Source organism: Panthera uncia, chromosome X, assembly GCF_023721935.1.
Source record: "Panthera uncia isolate 11264 chromosome X, Puncia_PCG_1.0, whole genome shotgun sequence".
Classification (NCBI taxonomy): domain Eukaryota; kingdom Metazoa; phylum Chordata; class Mammalia; order Carnivora; family Felidae; genus Panthera; species Panthera uncia.
This window is the reverse complement of record NC_064817.1, coordinates 86,116,709-86,137,176: the sequence shown is the minus strand read 5'-3', so window position 1 is coordinate 86,137,176 and position 20,468 is coordinate 86,116,709. Positions and strand designations below refer to the sequence as shown.

The following is a 20,468-nucleotide window of genomic DNA, read 5'->3' as shown; positions in this document are numbered from 1 at the left end:
GGGGGGGGGGGGGGGGGGGGGGGGGGGGGGGGGGGGGGGGGGGGTGGCTTACCTCCTTTCCAAAGCAGGTAGATGGGCACCACGTAGAGCATAACATGCTGAATGTAGTAAATCTCCAATTCAAAGGGGAGCTGTAAGGACAGGAGGGAGAGAGGTGTCACAGAGCAGGAAGCACTTATGTCAACAGCTTCTGAAGTGGACGGCCCTTGCTCTTTAGGACCTACATCTTAGCCAAGCCATGCATTGCAAGTGCTCACGTCCCTTCACAATCACAGTGAAAAAAAGAATAAAATGAATATACACTTATGACCTCGGCCCGGCATCTTCCAAAGCACGTTTGGCAGCGATGGTACTTGAAAAAACATTTCACTAAAAGAAAGCAGCCAGTTGATTAAGAAATTTTGCATATACTAGATCCCCAGGAGATTCACCACGGCTATTCGTGGTATACTGAGGATCTGGGTGGTCTCTGCCACTACAGAATCTGCTAACAATTGTTTATCCAGTGTTTCCCAAACTTAGCCAGTGCCTTTTCTTCCCCAAAGAACACTCAGTATTCTGCAGAATATGCTTGAGAAAACACAATGTAATGTCACTTCTTGCTCCAGATGAGGAGGTGGTAAATGATTTTTAATTTTTTTAATGTTTGTTTATTTTTGAGAGAGAGACACAGAGCGCGAGCCAGGGAGGGGCAGAGAGAGAGGGAGACACAGAATCCTAGGCAGGCTCCAGGCTCTGAGCTGTCAGCACAGAGCCCGACACGGGGCTCAAACTCAGGGACCGCGAGATCATGACCTGAGCCATAGTCAGATGCTTAACCGACTGAGCCACTCAGGCACCCCAGTTTTGTGTTGCTTTATTATTGAGAGACAGAGACAGAGTGTGAGCAGGGGAGGGGCAGAGAGAGTGGGAGACACTGAATCTGAAGCAGGCTCCAGGCTCTGAGCTGTCAGCACAGAGCCCAATGCAGGGCTCGAACTCACGAACCATGAGATCACAACCTGAACCGAAGTCGGATGCTTAACCCACTGAGCCACCCGGGCGCCCCAAGGTGGTGAATGATTTAAAAGCTTATTTCTCATCTGACATGGAGAACGTGCGGCATAGGATTTATTAGTCCCATTTTCCAGATTTCCAAAAAAATAAAAAACAAAAAGGCAATTGCTAGGCCTGGTCGGGTCTAGATCCAAGAATAAAGAGTTTCCCCACTGGATATTTGGGGTCAGTCCAGAGTTAGCCCTACTTTTGGGTGAAGACCAAGCAGCTGGGCCAGTTCCGACATGGCGTGCCAAAAGGAGCGGCCCCACCCTCCCTCCACCCAACACGCCTGCTCACTCACTGCTGTTTCCCATCCCTCACAAAATGGAAGCCCTGGATTACCCAAGCAGAGCGCGGTTTCCACCTGGCATGGGGACCGCGCCACTGACTTTGGCAGAGGGCTAGGAATGCAAACAGCTGGGTGGCTAACACAATTCTGGGGGAAAAAAACTTCAGCAGCTGGCAAGAGGCCTGGCCTCTGGGGCTTACACAGCCTGCAATACACACACACACACACACACACACACACACACACCCCTAGACGGAAGCCGAGAGAGACAAGAAAACCCAGGGGAAGGGTCCACTGCCTCCTTATTCCCTACAAGGCAAGCACAGAACCAAGACTGCACGCTAATGACAGGAGGCAGTTATGGGCTCCCCAGGCGTGAGAGCCCAAGCATGCCTTGTGCCAGGGACTAAAACCAAAAGATGGCAGAGCCCCCCAGAATGGCAGCTGTGATGACTGTAGACCATGAACAGAGATGCTGGCTCCGGCCCTTGAAAATAAAAACCCACAGGGGCATCTGGGTGGCTCAGTGGGTTAAGCATCCAGCTTTGGCTCAGGTCATGATCTCACGGTTCCTGAGTTCAAGTCCCCAATCGGGCTTGCTGTTGTCAGCACAGAGCCTGCTTGGGATTTTCTCTCTCTCTGCCCCTTCCCCGTGCTCTCTCTCTGTGTCTCTCTCGTGCACTTTCTCTCTCTCTCTCAAAAATAAATTAAACATTAAAAGAGAGAGAGAGAGAGAGAGAGAGAGAGAGAGAGAGAGAGGTGCCTGGGTGGCTCTGTTGTTTAAGCTTCCAACTTGATTTCAGCTCAGGTCATGATCTCACAGTTTGTGAGTTCGAGCCCCACATTGGGCTTGGGATTCTCTCTCTCTCCTTCTCTCTCTGTCCCTCCCCCACTCACGCTTTCTCTCTCTCTCAAAATAAATAAATAAACTTTAAACAAAGAAAGAAAGAAAAACCCACACAGAAGGAAAACTGCCCACGGACCCAGATGATGCCCAAGTACTATTTTATGTTCACAGGCGGATGTGAAAATCCCAGAAAAAGAGATGAGGTTCCACGTGGCTCTGCAGACCATGCTGGAATAGCTAGAAAAAGGTTTGACAATGGGCATCACCAGCATGAGTTCTGGAGGTCTCGGGGGTCCATACTGGACCCTCAATAGTCATATGATCCAGGATCACCCTACCATCTTGAGTTGGGTATTGCTTCATGCTTTTTCAACCATTTCCATATCCATGACCCTCCTCATTCCTCTCAAAAACCCCATGAGGCCGGCAGGCCAAGTGTCATCTGACAGATGAGGAACCCGAGGCACAAAAGGGTTAACTGCCTTGACTGTGCTCACCCAGAAAACAGGCAAGGAGTAAAAGGTCCCAGGAAGGTCCAACAGTCTGGCTGTAATCTGAAGGTTCAGGTACCTACGGGATTTGACCTCCCTCCCCCTGAAACAGGCCTGGGAAACCAAGCTGCTGTTGTACAGCATGGAGCAGAGAACTGGGCTAAGGACCCACAACCCCTGGCCCCTGCCGTGTCCTTCCAGACTCTAGCTACTGCTTACCCCTCTGCACTCACAGACCTCCTGGAAAGCACACCCTTCACCTGCAATGTCCAGGGAGGCAGTTTAGCACCATGGCTAGGAGCAAAAATTTTGGAGACTGTCAAATCTGCGTTTCTAGATTTCATTATGTCCTTAAGAGCCCTTTGGTCTCAAGCAAGCCACCTAACCTCTCCACCCGTTTTGGCACCAGTAAAATGGAAATAATTACGCTGTTATAAGATTATTGTAGGGGAACCTGGGCAGCACAGTCAGTTAAGTGTCCAACTCTTGGTTTCGGCTCAGGTCATGATCTCACGGTTTGTGAGTTCGAGCCCCACATCAGGCTCTGTGCTGACAGCATGGAGCCTGCTTAGGACTCTGTCTCCTTTTCTTTGCCTCTCCCTTGCTTGCTCTCTGTATCTTTCTCAAATTAAAAAAAAAAAAAAAACCCGTAAAAAAAAAAAAAAAAAGCAGGCTGATAAAGCCCTCCAGGCCTCTGGACTCAGACTGCCTAAAGCATTAGGGGCACAGACTCCGTCCATGGCAAGCGTGTGACCTTCTTCCTAGCATATGGCTCTGCCGGCCACACCCCCATGCTCTGCCATGGAGACAAGCAATCCCACCGTGCCCTCCATCCTTGGTCACCTCAGTCACCATAAGAAGCCCCAAACTCCCAAGTCACCACCCAACACCTGAATTCTAAATTTTTTAATGTTTATTTATTTTTGAGAGAGAGAGAGAGAGACAGCACAAGCAGGGGAGGGGCAGAGAGCAAGGGAGGCACAGAATCCGAAGCAGGCTCCAGGCTCCGAGCTGTTGGAGCTGTCAGCACAGAGCCCGACATGGGGCTCACACTCACAAACCGTGAGATTATGACCTGAGCCAAAGTCGGATGCTTAACTGACTGAGCCACCCAGGCGCCCCCCAACACCTGAATTCTAATCCCTCCCTAATCTGACCTCATCTCTCACCTTCCCTCAATTCTAGAAACCCTTCCAGCCTACCTTCTGGAACCCAAGGACTATTCGAAATCGTCTTCATTCTCAAACTCTCCTCTGAGAAGTCCCTTCACCTTCTTGCTTTAATGAAAACCTGGTTCCCTGCCCCTCTGAGGTCACGGCCACCCCTACAGCCCTCTCAAGTGCTGGGTGGTTCTCCTCCCATGTTGCCCGGTACCACGGGGCCAGGAGGGGTCCTGTCTGCTCCTCACTGCTGTTTCTACACCGCTGGCTGTTCCACAGCCATTCTCTCTGCTTCCTTCCTAACCACTCCCCCAATGGAATCTCATGCCCTTGTACTCTACTACCCACTGCTCTTGTGGCCACCTATGGACCGTCTCCCCGTGCATTTCCCATTTGGCCTTGAAGACTCTGCCTCCCTCTCTTGTCATTTTTTCCAACGTTCCTGTGTTGGAAATGTGTCAAAATGCCTGTGTCCTCAACAGTGTTAGCACTGGCCTGTCGTGTACCCCACTCTCCAACGACCACAGCCTACCTAGCCAACAACTCACTCGCTTCATATCCGTCTTACAACTTCACTGGGACCTATGGTCCACTGATCCCACCACGTTTTGACTGCCCCTCACCGACCTCACATCCTCACTTCTACACTTGCCCTTCAGCCGCTTCCCCACATTCTCAACCCTCCGGACATTCTCTCCCCACTCTATCCTACCTGCTTTACAAATCCACGTTGCTGGTTAAATCAAACTCTCTGCCTTCCCGTCTCTACCCCCCAGGCAAGTGAGCATTGCCGGAGAAAAATATAAAACTATGCCGTGAACCCCCCTTAAATTCATGACGGCAAGTCTTAATGCTACCCAACCATCCATCCACATGCCCCAATCCATTTGCTCTCCTCTCTCTTGGACAACTATTGTACAACTTCTTGCGCCTTCCTCAAACCTTCCTCCGTCCTGCCCCTCAGCTGGTGAAATGCCTTTCTACTCCATTCGGGGGAAAAAAGAGCAATGGGAAAAGGACATCCGCGGGCACCTGCCTCGATGTCTCCCTCCTCCCTGCGCCCCATCCCCAGAGCTGCCTTTTCTTCCGCTGCTCTTCAGGATCCCCCGACCACGCTGCTGGCTAAGGCCAGTCCCCTCACGTGTGTGCTAGATCCCATCCCTTCTTGCCTGCTCCAGGACGTCACACCAGCAACTGTCCCTTTTTGTCACTGGATCATTCCTATCAGAAAACAAGTACATTTCAATATCTTCCATCGAAAGAGGAAAAAACTCCTGCCTTTGCTTTCCCCACCAGCCCCCACCCCATATCTCTGCTTTCCCTTTTACAGAAGTCCTCAAAAAGATTGTCTCTTCTCATTGCCATCATGTCCTCTCCTCTGAATTATCCTTCCATCCACTCCAAATTTTCACACCCACCACACCCCTCAAATTGCTTTTACTGAGGTTACCCATGACACCCATCCTAATTCTAATGGGCAACAAGGACGGAAGCACACCCGTGTGACATCTTTGTGTGAACTTTAAGGAGACACCCCTTCTTCATCCCCATGCCAGGGTGTCCCAAAGATTTTTGGCACAATCACCCCCTTGTGCAGTTAACAACCTGTGCAACTATACATGCCGGTTGGTCCTGGCCAATTTTCAGGCCTCATCTTACTTCACCCCTATTCTTTCCCTACCTCAATGACTCCCCTTCTCAACCTCCATTACCGGATCTTCCTTCTGTCCCTTATATAGAAGGGGCTCAGAACCAAGTCCTTGGCTCTCTTTCTATCTGCTCTCCCTCACTAGATAACCTTATTCAGGCTCCTGGCTGTAAAGGACTTCTGTCTACTGATGACTTCCAAATGAATATGGCCAGCCTAGAGCCAGGCTGCTCAGATTGAAATTCTAGCTCCATCATTTAGTTGCAAAGCACCTTTGGGCAAATCACTTAATCTTGTTGAGGTTCACGTGGCTCATTTATAAAATAGGAATGATAATAATGCCTATCTCATTAAGCTGTGGTGACATTAGGTGATGTAATGCATGTAGAGTTCTTGGCCCAGTGCTGGTATACAATATGTGCTTAATCAATGCTAGCTGTTATTACCCCGTATCCTTTTCAACATTAATCCAGCCAGTAAGTGGTAAAGGCCAGATTTCCATTCCGGCCAGCAAGACTTAAGGCAAGGCCTCTTTGGGTCAAAAGCTGGAGCTCTTTTTACCTAATCATTCTGCCTTAGCAAGAACCTCCAGCAAGAGTAGAGCCTGGGCCTGTCCCATGGCCCTAAGTCACATGTCAGTGTATTTATCAGGTGACTACCAGGATAACTTTAGCTTCCCAGCATGATTCATTCTTTTTTTTTTTAATGTTTGTTTATTGATTTTTGAGAAAGATGGAGAGTTAGGGGCAGAGAGAGAGAGAGAGAGAATCCCAAACAGGTTCTGCACTGTCAGCATAGAACCCAACATGGGGCTTGAACTCACAAACCATGAGATCATGACCTGAGCTGAAACCAAGAGTCAGACACTTAACTGCCTGAGCCACTCAGGTGCAACCCCCCACCCCCACCCCGACAAAGTGATTCATTCTTTTGGCCTGTCTCTAGGTGAGAGCTTCTCCCTGGAGACTTCTTTATCTCCCAAAGGGCTGTCAGCACCACTCTCCTCTTCTTACCCACGACAGTCCTATTCTTACTCTCATCCAATCAATAGAAAAAAAAAAACACAACACTTATTGAGACACTACTAGGTGGCAGGGAAATGTGCCTGGCTCTGGGTATACAGCAATGATGAAGACACAGTCTCTGCCCTACAAGAGCTCATGGTCAAGTTGAGGAGGCTAATGGATAAAAGGATAAGGTCAGGTGGCGCCTGGTTGGCTCCATCACTTAAGCATCCGACTCTTGGTTTCAGCTCAGGTCATGATCTCACGGTTCATGAGTTCGAGCCCTGCATCAGGTGAGCTCGAGCCCCACTTTTGGTGAGCACGAGCTCTGCTTCGGGTGATCTTGAGCCCTACTTTGCGTAAGCACGAGCCCTGCTTTGGGTGAACACAAGCCCCACTTTGGATGAGCCCCCGCTTCTCTCTCTCTCTCTCCCTTTCCCTCCTGCCCTTCCTGAGATTCTCTCTCTCTCTCTCTCTCTCTCTCTCTCTGCCCCTCGCTCACTTGCACTCTCTCTCTCTCTCTCAAAAAAACAAAACAAAAAAAACTCAAAAAAACCCACAAAAAAAACAAAAAACACTAGCATGGAAAAATAAGAAGCTGAAACTCTAAGATGGATATGCTAATATTTTCCTAAGCACCCCAACAGAACATCTTACGCACCTCACTTTGCAGACCCTGGGCCCACGGTCCTCCCAACAAGAGTGCATGGGTAGAGAGAGACAAAATCATAACTCCAGGCTCATATCTACAGAGCGATAACAGTGAAGAACGGGAGCCCAGAACATATTTACGGAGGGAGGGAAGCAGCCAGTGGTGAGTGGAGAGGGAGAAGCAGAAGAAGCAAGATAGGCAGGAGACGCTGGGCAGTGAGAGGTCCTGCATGGAGTGGGACCCAGAACACGAGAGAGGGTATCGGCTCGGGCTCCAGGAGATGAGAAGGGAAGGACAAGGCGAAGGGAGGATAACTGTCTGAGGGAGGGGTGTGCTAGAAGTCCAGGGAGCTCACGAACTCGGAGCTCGCGCTGCGTGGCAAGAGAATTCGGCGTTACCAGAACACTCCCTGGCTGATGATGAGGTGCAGAGTAAGAATAGGGGGTTCTAAGGGGAGGACCCTGGTCTCAGCTCAGCCCCCGATGCCCACAAGAAATCAGAGAATCAGAAGAGAGAACTGCTTATGGTCTGAATGTCTGTACCCCTCCCCCCAATTCATGGCCCGATGGGATGGTATTAAGAGGTGTGGGGCTTTAGGAGGTGATGAGGTCTTGAGGGGGGAGCCCTTGTGAATGGGATCAGTGCCCTTATACAAGACCCCAGGGAGCTCCCCGTGGCCCCGTCACCCCTTGAGGACACAGCAAGGAGCCTGCGGTCCAGAAGAGGGCCCTCACCACACCACACCTGCACCCCAGTTTGGGGCTTCCAGCTCCCAGAACTGTGAGAAATGCATCTCCGCTATAGAAGCTACTGGGCCTGTGGTACTTTGTTATGGCAGCCTGAACAGACCAAAACAATAATCCATCTCCTTTAGCGGGGGAAGGGACACAATCCACTCTTACTGCTGCCTTTGGTACTGTTCCTGCCAACCGAGTTCGGCTTTGGAACACTTTGTCTTCATTAACTGACCACAGACTTTTACTGTGGCCTACGGGTGCCACAAACTCCTGGGAACTAAATAATACCACTTGCTAGAGGAGGCCACAGAAGGAATGCCCACAACTTAAAATAAACCACAGTACGTTCACGGAACAGAATACCATGCTGCCATTAAAAACAACAAGGTGCCACGAGAAAAGAGCCAGACAAATCCAGAATGTGCGAAAGTCTACAAAACGACTGGCCCGGAGTCACCAAAATTTCGCTGCCATGAAGAAAGAAAGCAGGGGCTGGGAGAGACTGTGCCTAGATTTTTTAAAATGAACAAAAATTAAAGAGAACAGTCAAAAACAATCTTGAAACCTGACTGAATCCTGATTACAAAACAAAAAGTTAAAGGGGTGCCTGGGTGGCTCAGTTGGCTGAGTGTCTGACTCTTGATTTCTCACGGTTCGGGATATCAAGCCCCACAGCGGGCTCTGCTGTTAGCACGGAGCCTGCTTGCGATTCTCTCTCTCCCTCTCTCTCTGTCCCTCCGCTGCTCATGTGCACTCTCTCCCTCTCAAAATAAATAAATAAACATCAAAAAATTATTTCAGGGGCGCCTGGGTAGCTCAGTCGGTTAAGCGTCCAACTTTGGCCTAGGTCATGATCCCACGTTTCGTGGGTTCGAGCCCCACGTGAGGCTCTGTGCTGACAGCTTGGAGCCTGGAGCCTGCTTTGGATTCTGCGTCTTCCCTCTCTCTCTGCCGCTCCCCTGCTTGCACTCTGTCTCTCTGTCTCCCAAAAATTAGTAAATATTAAAAAAGATTATTTTAAAAAGTTAAACACGTTCTTGGAACAATCAGGGAAATTTCAATTTAAACTGATTACCAGATAAAGTAGACAGCATTGTAGAATTGTTGAGAATTCTCTTGGGTGTGGTCACAGCATTGTGGTTGTATATGACCCCTTCCTTATTCCTGGGAACTCAGGCTGAAGTATTTGGAAGTGAAACGTCAAGATGTCTGCAACTTTTTTGGAAAAGATTCAGCAAACTTACACAGAAAGAAGAACAGCAGTGGAAACGGAATATGGGAAAATGTTAGTTGTTAAATCCACCTGGAGGACATGTGGTTGTTCACTACACTATCACTTCAACTCTTCGGTATGAAAATCCCTACAATGAAAAGTTGGGAAATTGTTTAAATTTAAATGAGGTAAATCTGTATGACCTAATATGGCAGAAATCCTAACAGATATTCATGGGAAGGAAAAACAAGGGATCTTCACTTTGGCAGCAACTGGTCATTATTTACCAAAATATTTAAATACCCATTCACTTGGACTCACTTCTAGGAATTTATACTAACAGAGATGCTTGCACTCACACGCAGAGCTGTATGTGTACAGATGCAAAATGGAATGTTATGTGTAATTTTAAAAAGTATGTAATAACCAAAAAGTAAACTAAAAGTCCATTAGTGGCAGGTTCATCAAAAAAATCCTCTGGAGGAGCCTGGGTGGGTCAGTTGGTTAAGCATTAGACTCTTGGTTTCAGCTCAAGTCATGATCTCACAGTTTGTGAGTTCAAGCCCTGCATCAGGCTCGCACTGACAGCACAGAGCCTGCTTGGGATTTTTTCTCTCCCTGTCTGTCCCTCCACTGTTTGTGCGCTCACTCTCACTCTCTCTCCCTCTCTCTCTCCAAGTAAATCTCCACTGTTTGTGCTCTCTCTCTCTCAAAGTAAATAAACTTAATTTTATATATAAAGTACTCTGGAGAATTAAGTATGCAACCATTTACAAAAAAGGAGGTACAACCATTTGTTGGTAAAACTGAGCAAATCTACATTATACAAAGCATGATCATTTTTGTACAAGAAAAAGGACAAATTAGTATTTGTGCTTCTAGGTGGATGGAAGATGCATAGCAAAAGGACTGGGAAGGTATTTATTAGCAAACCGAGCAGGGGAACAGGACTGGGGAGGAGAGATTCGGGTAGGGGAGACCTTGACTTTGGATGTAACAGACTTGTCCAGTCGGAGTTTTACAGCAAATGAATGTCTTCATTTATTAAGCACGTAGCTCAAAAATTTTGAAAGCCAAAGAAAAGGTCGAAAGATGAATGCACCAAACCGTGAGTGGCAATTACCTCTGGGGAGTAAGAGGGGAGAACTCTCCTGTTAGAGTCTCCTTATCTCTACATTGCAGGAAGCCTTAACCAGGACGATGCATTTAGCTATGATTAGTGAACATTTTTCTAGTTTGTATGAACCCCCGCTCTCAGAGTATCTGAGCATGTAAAGAAAATAACACGTAATGGGGATCTACAGACCCCCACATCCTTTGTCCTCACTGTATCGTCCCTTGTGACCCTACCCCTGGCCCCAGTAAGGACAGGTGCCCACAGCGCTACCAAGCATAAGGTATTCAATCCACCTTATTCTCAAGGTCTGGTGTGGAGAGAGGGATGCAAAGTGATGGGTAGGGGAGAAACGGGTCCTTCCTTTTGGAGTCTAAACCCTATCAGGGTGACTCCTGACTTCCTCCTTGGTGCTCAGAGCCCGAGAGAGAGAGACAGAGAGACAGAGAGAGACAGAGACAGAGACAGAGAGTGAGTGGGAGAGGGACAGAGAGAGAGGGAGATGCAGAATCTGAAGCAGGCTCCAGGCTCCGAGCTGTCAGCACAGAGCCTGACATGGGGCTCAAACTCATGAACGACCTGAGCCGAAGTTGGATGTTCAACCGACTGAGCCATCCAGGTACCCCAGACACTAGGCATTAAAGAGGACTCAGGGGGCCCCGAAGCCACAAAATCCACATTTACTACTTCTTCAGACTGAGCCAAAGCTAGAATTTCATGTGGAAAAAAGAGAGAAGCTTTGGGTACACAAAAAGGGTACTTCAGGACCTGGAAGTCCAGCCCTGAACACGTTACTTGACTTTTTACTCAAGGAGGGAAAGTAAATATTTGTGCAGCTCTCTCCAGACAACTCGGGGGAAAGGCTAAGGACAGAGACTGTTCAAAAGGCCTACAGAGGAGCCAGGGCAGGTGCAAATCAGAAGACAACCAGTTTGTGTGCAGAGGCCAAACTGCACCGGCAGAACGACTTGCCCAGGGCCGGCCGTCTTGGCTTAGGTGGTGTGACAAGGCGCTCCACAGGGGCCTTCTGTACCACTAACAGGACCACGGTGTCATCCTCCCTGCCTTGGGTTGCAGATTCCACCCAAAATACGTAAGCCCCGTAGCGTGGGAGGTAGGTACGAGAGGAAAGGTGCTAATCCCCAACCCCTCGGTAGCCCAGGTAATCCGTGGTATCATCTGCCTCTACTTTAGTGCCTTCAAAGGACTTGGACGTAAGATGGCGTGAAACAAGGTGAACCTCACCCTAGTACTGGAGCAAAGAGTGGGACAAAAGCATCTGAAACTCGGCTCTCAGCCCAGTCCAAACAGCTCAAGGGCACTCAGCACCCAGCCCACTGTCCCCCTACCCCCCATCAACTGAGCAAGGAGTCCGCCTAGTATTCTACTCTTTGGGGGCCCTAGATTGAAGGCAGCCAGTGGGCCAGGCAGCCAGTTCTAAGACAAGCCTCCCTGCCCTGCTGCCTCTAACATCGCCCCGTAACTGGACTCATCATCACCTCTGCTACAAGCTGGAGCCAGGTTGATGAATCCCTAAATCAAGGGAAGGCAAATGCCACATATCCCCTGGAGGCCACCAGAGATGGACCTGACCACCTGCTGGCATGAGCAGACTCTGCTCACTTCTCTCCCTCCTTCTCTTCTTCTCTTCTCTTCCATTTAACTCTCCTCTTCTCTAGCTCTTCCCAGGCTCCCAGCCTCCATCCCAGGGTTTCTACCAGCACTGCAGGATAATAAACAGACTCTTGCAGCAGCTCCTGGCTAATCCCACACACAGAGTGTGCTGATCTTCAGCACAGATTTTTAGACCAAGGGTCTTCTTTGGACCCACCGGGATGAGGCCCAGCATCCTGTACTTTAACAAGGCTCCCTAAGGTAATCTGGATAGAGGAGCGTTTAACCTATACTTGGAGAAATACTAGTAGGCCAGACTCCTGAAGGCTAAGTGGTAGGTGTAAAACTCAGAATAGTTTCTCAGAGCAGTGACTGGTGGTTCCCTGGAAAAGGTACTGATAAGGACAGTGATAGGACTAGTGTTCAAAACAGCAATAAGGATAACAATAACAGTAACAGTAGTTAATAACTACTGGTATGTAGTACTTCTCTGCTAGGCATTGTCCTAAGTACTTGGTATGTATTAATGTATTAACTAATACTTAGAACAACTCTCCTAGATAGCTGTCATAACCCCCCCCTTTCAGAAGTGGTCACTGAAACATAGATTAACTGCCCCAAGGTTAGTTACAGAGCCTGGATGGAAATAGGCAGACTAACTCCAGAGATCATGTTCTTCACCTCTGACCTACCTTACCTGGATGTGCGCTAAGGCCCTTTGTGGTGCAGAGACAGCCGCTGACTTCGAAACTTGCTTTACAAATGACTCAAATCCATGATGCCTTGATCCCCTGCTACTGAAATGTCCTGTCTCCCACCCCCGCCATGTGAGCTCAGGCCTGGAATCTTCTAATTATATTACCCTGGGAATTAATCAACGCTAGAATCTACCTTCATGATCCCCCATACACCAACCCGTTCGTTCATTCAGTCAACAGGTATTTACTGAGCACCAGCTATGTGTCAACTATTATGAACAAAATACGAATGGTCCCTGCCTGCATGCACTTTATGGTCTTATACCCGACTCACTCTAAATTCTGATTTCCGGCATTTTGAAGGGCTCAGAAATCAAAAGATGGTTTGCTTACGTATTTATGTATTTTTATTTGGTGGGGGCCGAGGGAGAGAGAATTCCAAGCAGGCTCCATGCTTAGCGCAGAGCCCGACACAGGGCTCGATCTCACGACTGTGAGATCATGACCTGAGCCAAAATCAACAGTCGGACGCTCAACCTAGTGAGCCACTAATATGCCCCAAAATATGGCTTAAATCCATATTCCGAGGGCTTATGTTAGCCACACGATGGGTTAAATGGACTTCCTGATACCCCACAGAACTTGGCATAATACTAGACAAAGTAGAGATTTATCAACTTCTTTAGAGACATGTCAGGAGACCACTGAGAACATCTAGACAGATGGCCAAACCAGTGAACAGAATTAGAATGTTCTCCTGACTGCCCCCGCCAACAGTAAGGACACCACCATAGAAGGCTGGAAAACAAGACCCAGACTTCCATTTCTGGTAGTAATCAATGGAAGACAGAATATAGTCATGAGTGCACCTTGGACACTCCATCACAGACAGGGTCCCTGGATCTCTCTCTAGGGGAGGCTGTTGCCACACGATTTGTGCTGTGGTTCTTCCTCCTACTGAAACGGATTGATTGGAATGCTGGTCTTTCCAGGGATAGACCAGAGAGGGTACAGCTCCTTCCAGTACTGGCTGGAGAGTGGGGAATCTCAGATCTCCCACCCGCTTCTGTCACGGCTCCTTTTTTCCCTTCCTGCACTGGCACTGTGGCACACAGGGAGTGAAATTCCGACAGAGCTGAAATGACTCTTCTTGCCCAAGGGCCTAGTCAGTTAAAGCAAAAAAGAATCTTCTCTTGGATCCCCTCTCTAGAATGAGGAGTCTGGTCTTCGAGCACACCAAAACACGTTGCCCAGACAAAGTTCCAGGTGGTAGTCTGTCAAGACAGGTCTGGCCCTGCGTCTGCCAACAGCGCCCCCCGGTGCCTGCTCCATAGGGAAAGCGACCATCGCTTCTCTCAAGATGGGGCCCATCCGTCTGGCCCAAGTTGCAGTGGACTTCTGGCCCGGTTTGGAAACCGAGAACCAACAGTTCCGATCAGTGAATGTGGCACGAGGCCTGAATGGGAGCGGCCCAGGTCTTTCACCACCATCTTGATGAATCACAAATTGGCCTTCTTTAGCATCAGTCATATCTCGAACACCCACCCCTTCCAACACATATGCAGATCCCCAAGGCCTTCTCAATGAATTCCTGTTTCCACTGTTTGTGTCTCAGTGTGGGCCTCAGGAAAATGGAGCGGGGGGGAGCGGCAGTTAACGTCTACTTGCAAAAGAATTCTGGAAAGCAGAAAGCCGTAAGAGAAGCCTCTTTTCAAGCCAAAGGAAAGCACAAGCCCAGCAGAAGATGTCCAGATGGCTCCGAGAGCCAACAGTCTGTCACTGTCACAGAGCAGGAGCTGCTGTGAGCCCACAGTGGAGGAGGGTTCTTCCTGCTTTGAGACTCACTGTCCTTGGGGGAGGGGAGAGGTGTGCTCTGGACCAGTCGAGAAAGAGAAGCAGGTCTCCCCTGATCCTTCGGTCAGCCCTACCTCTCCTCCTATGGAATGGACCCCAGAGGGCGCCTGTGAGCCAGGTGAGAAGCAGGGCACAACCAGGCAGCTTCGGAAAGATTCTTTCTCTTCTCTTCCTTTCCATTTACCCACCAAAAAGCCATTTTAAGTTGCTGTCATCTTAGAATAACACAATCCTGGTCTATGCAGACAAGTTTAGCTTCTCCAGAGCCCACTCGCCACCGCCCCACCCCACCCCGCCACCCACAACCTATTTTGGGCCAACATAATTTACAATTCCCAGAAATGTCTGAGAAGCGGCATACAACACTTCCGGGGCCAAGCCTGGCCAGTTTGACAGATTTTCACTTAGCAGGTGTCTGCTGCTAAATCAGTAGCAGCTGCTAATTGCTTTTCCTCCCTCCAACCTTCAGACAGAATGAAACATCTGGTGTTCTCTCACTTCGGGTTAAAATCAGATACCTTATCATTCCTCCTCTGGGTTCCATTTTTATTAAAAAGCCTTCAGCTGACGCCGGGAACAGGCCACAGACAGCAAAGCCACCCCAGAAGACGGGGGATTAATTCAGAGGACGACAGGGCACACCTGCCTCACGCCTCCAGCCCTCATGCCCAGATGCAGAGCTGTGCAGGCCTGTCCCCACCAGGTGGAGCTTTAAGCCCATGGCTGCCCAGGGAACCAAGGCCTCAGGAGGGGGCTGGTCACCTGAAAGGGATGAGACGGTGGGAGTGTTTAGCCATGCCCACTGACCTCTGGGAAAGGGCGGCGACACATTACGCTCTGTAATAAAAACTCTTGAACAGTAAGAGTTGTTGAGCTCCCCGGCTGGTGAATACATCCACGTGCTGGGTGAATGGCACCCTCGTTCCATGGGGACAGATGCTCCTACGCCTGGGACCCTTCTGAAGCCTGCTCTCTATACCTCTTTGTCTGGCTGTTCATCAGTATCCTCCAAAGATCCTTTCTAATAAACTGGCAGACATCAGTCAACGTTTTGGACTTCAGTGAGCTGCTCTAGCAAGTTCATTGGACCCGGGGAGGGGGGCATGGGCCCCTCCAATTTATAGTCAGTCAGTCAGAAGCCCAGGTGACAATGTGGACTTGTGACAGGCATCTGAAATGGAGGCAGTCTCATAAGACTGAGCCCTTAATCTGCCGGATCTGATGCCACCTCCAGGCAGACAGCGTCAGAGTGAATGAAATGGTAATAAGATACCTAGCTGGTGTTCGTCCACACAAGTGTTTGGTGTGGGGACCCCTCCCCCTACACATACACACTGAGCATCCCATTCAGTACTTATGTAGCAGGGGACATAGAGCACTGGTCTGGGAGTCGGGAACACCTGAGTGCAGGTCTTAAGAGTTGTCACTCACTGGCCATATGACCTAGTTATTCCCCCTTTCTGGGCTCTATCATGTGTGATATGACATAGTTAGATTACCTGATTTTCTAAGGACCTCCCAAGCTCTAAAGTGCTAGGATCTAGGAGCACCTGGATGGCTCAGGAGGTTGAACATCCAACTTCAGCTCAGATCAAGATCTCGCACCTCTCGAGTTTGAGCCCCACATCGGGCTCGCTGCTGTCAGCGCACAGCCTGCTTTGGATCCTCTGTCCCCCTCTCTGCCTTTGCCCCACTTGCATGCTCTCTCTCTCTCTCAAAAATAAATAAACATTAAAAAATAAATAAAGTGCTAGAATCTAGTTGATTTTTTAAAGTGAGTATTTGAGCTTTACCTTTACTAGTATAAAATTTCCTTTCTGTTCCTTAGGCAATTTCAGGACGTTTTGGGACACGGAAACTGTCGCCTGACATAGCTGTCTTCCCCAGCTTTGGGACACAAGCAAATCTGACACTCTGGAGAGTCATCTTTGCCTTGATGGAACTTGCCATCACCCCCTTAAATTAGTTCAGCAAACCATTAAGCCAGCTAACTGCACTGTTACCGAGACCTTAGCTCTCTCTAGCTTATCAGGAAGAACTATGTGGTAAAATGACTTACCAACATCCAGATTACACTCTGGCTTCCCCTAATTAATGTTTGAGTAATCCTATCAAAACAAAACATGGAGAGTTTCACAAAAGTGTATTTTGGGGGGGGGGGGCCTATGCTGGCTCCTGGTTCTGTTCCATATGACCAGAGACCAACTGCTTTCTGCAGTGTTCCTCAATTTGGCTGGAGGCTATTCTGAATGGGTCTCCCATGGATCTAGAACTCCCAGTATTTAACCTTTGCTCCTTTCAAAAAGCAAAATAGCTATTCAACCTTACTTCGGGGCACCTCACCTATTGAGGCTCTATGCATTTTAAAAGTCACCTGCAGTGGATTTTAGAATGTTAGGATTTCAGGTGCTAGTTTTTTACTTTCTTTTTTGTTGAGGTATAACTTACATACCGTAAAGTGCAAAATACCAAAATTTTTGCCCAGCCCTATCGTGTAGGCCTCAGTTACAGTAGCTGAGTGACCAACCAGGAAGACCTCAGTCTTTACCAGGTATGCTCCACACCCACACCTGTTGGAAGACAGGTCTCCTTAAAGGGAAGAACAGGGGGTGCCTGGGTGGTTCAGTCGCTTGAGCGCCTGACTTTGGCTCAGGTCACGATCTCACAGTTCACAGGTTCGAGCTCTGCATTGGGCTCTGTGCTGACAGCTTGGAGCCTGGAACCTGCTTTAGATTCTGTGTCTCCTGTGCTCTCTGGCCCACCCCACTCACACTCTGTCCCTCTCTCTCTCTCTCTCAAAAATAAATATTAAAAAAATTAAAAAAAAAAAAACAGAAGCAGGATAAGACCTGAGTAGGACTGAGCCACCTTTGCTCCTTTGCACATTATATATCAGTCATTTTGCTTCCTCTAAATCTTGCTTCCCAGGCCTTCTCAAAATTTTGCACGCACACCAACCCCCAGGAGATCTTGTTAAAATGCAGACTATATGTCTAGGATTGGGCCCATGACTCTGCATTTCTGGCAAGTTCCCAGGGGAGGCCAATTCTGTTGGCCAGTGAACCACTCTTTGAGCATCAAGGATGGGGGATACAGTGAGGACGGTGGAGTGGTATAGTGGAAAGCCAATGGGCTTTGGAAACAGAAACGTGGGTTCTAGTTTGCAATATTGCCACTCATGAGCTCAGTGCCTTTAGGTGGGTTGCTTCATCTCTTTGCTTCCGTAAGGGAGCAAATTTTGCCACCCCAAGATACGCCTCTTTGGCAAATTGGTGATTCCAAGCTGGTTTATTTGAAGAAACCACAGACTCACCTCAACTCTGAAAATGGAGTAAGTTACCCTTTGTAAGAGATATTTATGTTTATAAGGGAAATCTCCAGTTGTAAGGGTGTCTTCCTCACCACCGAGAAGGGGGGGGATGACTCTAAATTTCTGAACGTGCTCATCAGGGGAAAAAGGAACAACTCACATCTGCAGTACCATCTTACCTTTGTTTACTGTGCTTTCCCTTAATAACCTCCCATAACTGACTCCCTGCCCCCAAAGTTATCTGTTGCCTGAAGCCGGAGATGGTATTTAAGGTGCCGGCCACTTCAGGGAGCTTTTCAGTCTTCCTGGGTATCTCCCATGTCTACAGGAGCTATACACGTTATTAAGCTTTGTTTGATTTTCTCCTGTTAATCTGGCTCAGGTCAATTTAATTCTTAGTCCAGCTAGAAGAGTCTTGAAGGGCAGAGGAAAACTCTTCCTGCCCCACACATCTCAATTTGCTCCTCTGTATAAATGAGATTGATCATCTACATTTCAGGGCTGCTGGGTGGAATGAGATGAGGGAATTAATGAATCTAGCATAGTTCCAGGCACATATGTAGGCTCTCAAGGCATGGTAGCTATTGTGAATATCTGATTGCGCCTGCCATTCCCTGCCTTTGTTATCATGACTCCTAAAGTTTCGAATTTGGCCACACCTGGTGTGTACAGTGGTCTAACCACCTGTTACGGAATACATGTTGGTATCTCCCAAAAACTCACATGTTGAAGCCCTAACCCCCAATGTGATGATATCTGGGGGGGGGGCGCTTTGGAAGATGATTAGATTTAGATGAGGTCCTGAGGGTGGGACCATCACAAAGGGATTAGTGTCCTTTTTTTATAATTTTTTTTTAAATTTATTTTGAGAAAGATATAGAGAGCAAGTGGGGGAGGAGCAGGGAGAGAAGGAGACAGAATCCCAAGCAGGCTCCACGCTATCAGCACAGCCTGATGTGGGGCTCAAACTCACGAACCATGAGATCATGACCTGCACTGAAATCAAGAGTTGGACACTTAACCCACTGAACTGCCCAGGCACCCCGGGATTAGTGTCCTTATAAGAAGAAATACCAAAGATTTTGAGGGCTCTCTGCCTGCCCTAGGAGGACACAGAAAGAAGGTGGCTACCTACAAATAAAGAGAGATCTCACCAGAATGGACTACACTGGCACATTGATCTCTGACTTCTAGCCTCCAAAACTGTTGGGAAATACATTTCTGCTACATAAGCCACCTAGTCTATGGTATCGCTTTATGGCAGTCTGAACCAACTAACATACCTATCCTAAGCATATGAACTATCTAGTAACCATTTATGGAGCTCCTACTCTATGCCAGCACTGAAGTATCATTTTATTTGCCTTTAATTCTTAATTGCCTCATGGCAACATAGTATCACTATGAGTTCATGGAAACTCTATTAGCTTTAACTGTTCTTTTAAATATGTTTGAGATTCTATATTTTAATTTGAATGTAGATGATTATCAGCCCCTGAAGTATCACCATACATCCCCCCTCAGGAAGAAAGGACATTCTCGCACCCTAAACCAATTCCCAACCTTGAATGACTAACTAACTTAACTCCACATTAGGTAACATTCTACTACCCTTGGTTCCTCAAGGGTAAATAAATAAACATTTATTAAAGGGTACTGGAGGTACCTCCTCAACCTGATAAGGGCACCTGTGAAAATCACACAACTAAAATCATAATGATGAGAGACTGGCGCTTTCCCCCTAAGACAAGGATGTCCACTCTTGCCACTGCTATTCAACACTGTGCTAGAGGTTGTAGCCAGGGCAACTGGGCAAGAAAAAAAAATACAAGGCACCCCGATTGGAAAGAAGTAAAACTATTTTATTTGTGAATGACATGATCTATAAAAAAAAAAAAACAACTTGAAAAATACACACACACACACACACACACACACACACACACACACATTAGTAGTGATAAATGATTTCTGAAAGGTTGCAGGATATAAGATCAATATAGAAAAAATGAACTGTACTTCTAGAGTAGCAATGAGAAATCTGAAAATGTAACTGATGATTCCATTTGCAATACCACCACAAAGAATAAAATACATAGGGATAACTATAACAAAGGAAGTGCAAAACCTACACTCCAAAAACTATAAAACATCATTGCAAAGAATTCGAGAAGACCTAAATACATAGATAAACACATCCCGTGTTCATGGATTGGAGGGCTTCATATTAAGACAGCAATATTCTTCGAACTGATCTACATTCAATGCTACCCCTATCAAAATCTCACCGGACTGCTCTGCAGAAATTGACAAGATGATCCTGAAATTCATATGGAAATGCAGGGCTCCAGAATGGCCAAAACAACCTTGAAAAAGAAGAACAACTCTGGAGGATCCATACTTCCTGGTTTCAAAGCTTTGTACAAAGCAACAAGAATGAAGACAGTGTGGTGCTGCCATAAGGAGAGACATACACATCAACAGAATAGAACTGATGGCCCAGAAATAAACCCTTATTTTTATTTTTTCACTGAGTTTTGACAAAGGATCCAAGACATTTCAACAGGAAAGAGTCTTTTCAACAAATGGTGCTGGGACAACTGGCTACTCATATGCAAAAGAATGAATTTGGACCCCTTCTACACATTACATTATAAAAATTAACTTGAAATGGATCACAGACCTGAATGTAAGAGCTAGTGCCATGAAACTCTTCTATGAAAACTGTCATAAAATTTCATGGCAGCAGATTAGCTGTAGTTTCTTAGATGTGATACCAAAATCATAAGCAACCAGAGA

At 47.7% G+C, this 20,468-nt stretch overlaps 1 protein-coding gene across 5 annotated transcripts in view; it reads right to left on the bottom strand.

Moving 5' to 3' along the window:
• The window catches only part of TMEM164 (transmembrane protein 164), a 181,368-nt gene that overhangs the window by 50,418 nt on the left and 110,482 nt on the right, over window positions 1–20,468 (bottom strand). For all 5 annotated transcript variants that reach the window (XM_049644187.1, XM_049644184.1, XM_049644183.1 and 2 more), the window contains one exon: window positions 53–131. In XM_049644187.1, the coding sequence (XP_049500144.1) occupies window positions 53–131 (79 nt within the window). The remainder of the gene's footprint in view (window positions 1–52; window positions 132–20,468) is intronic.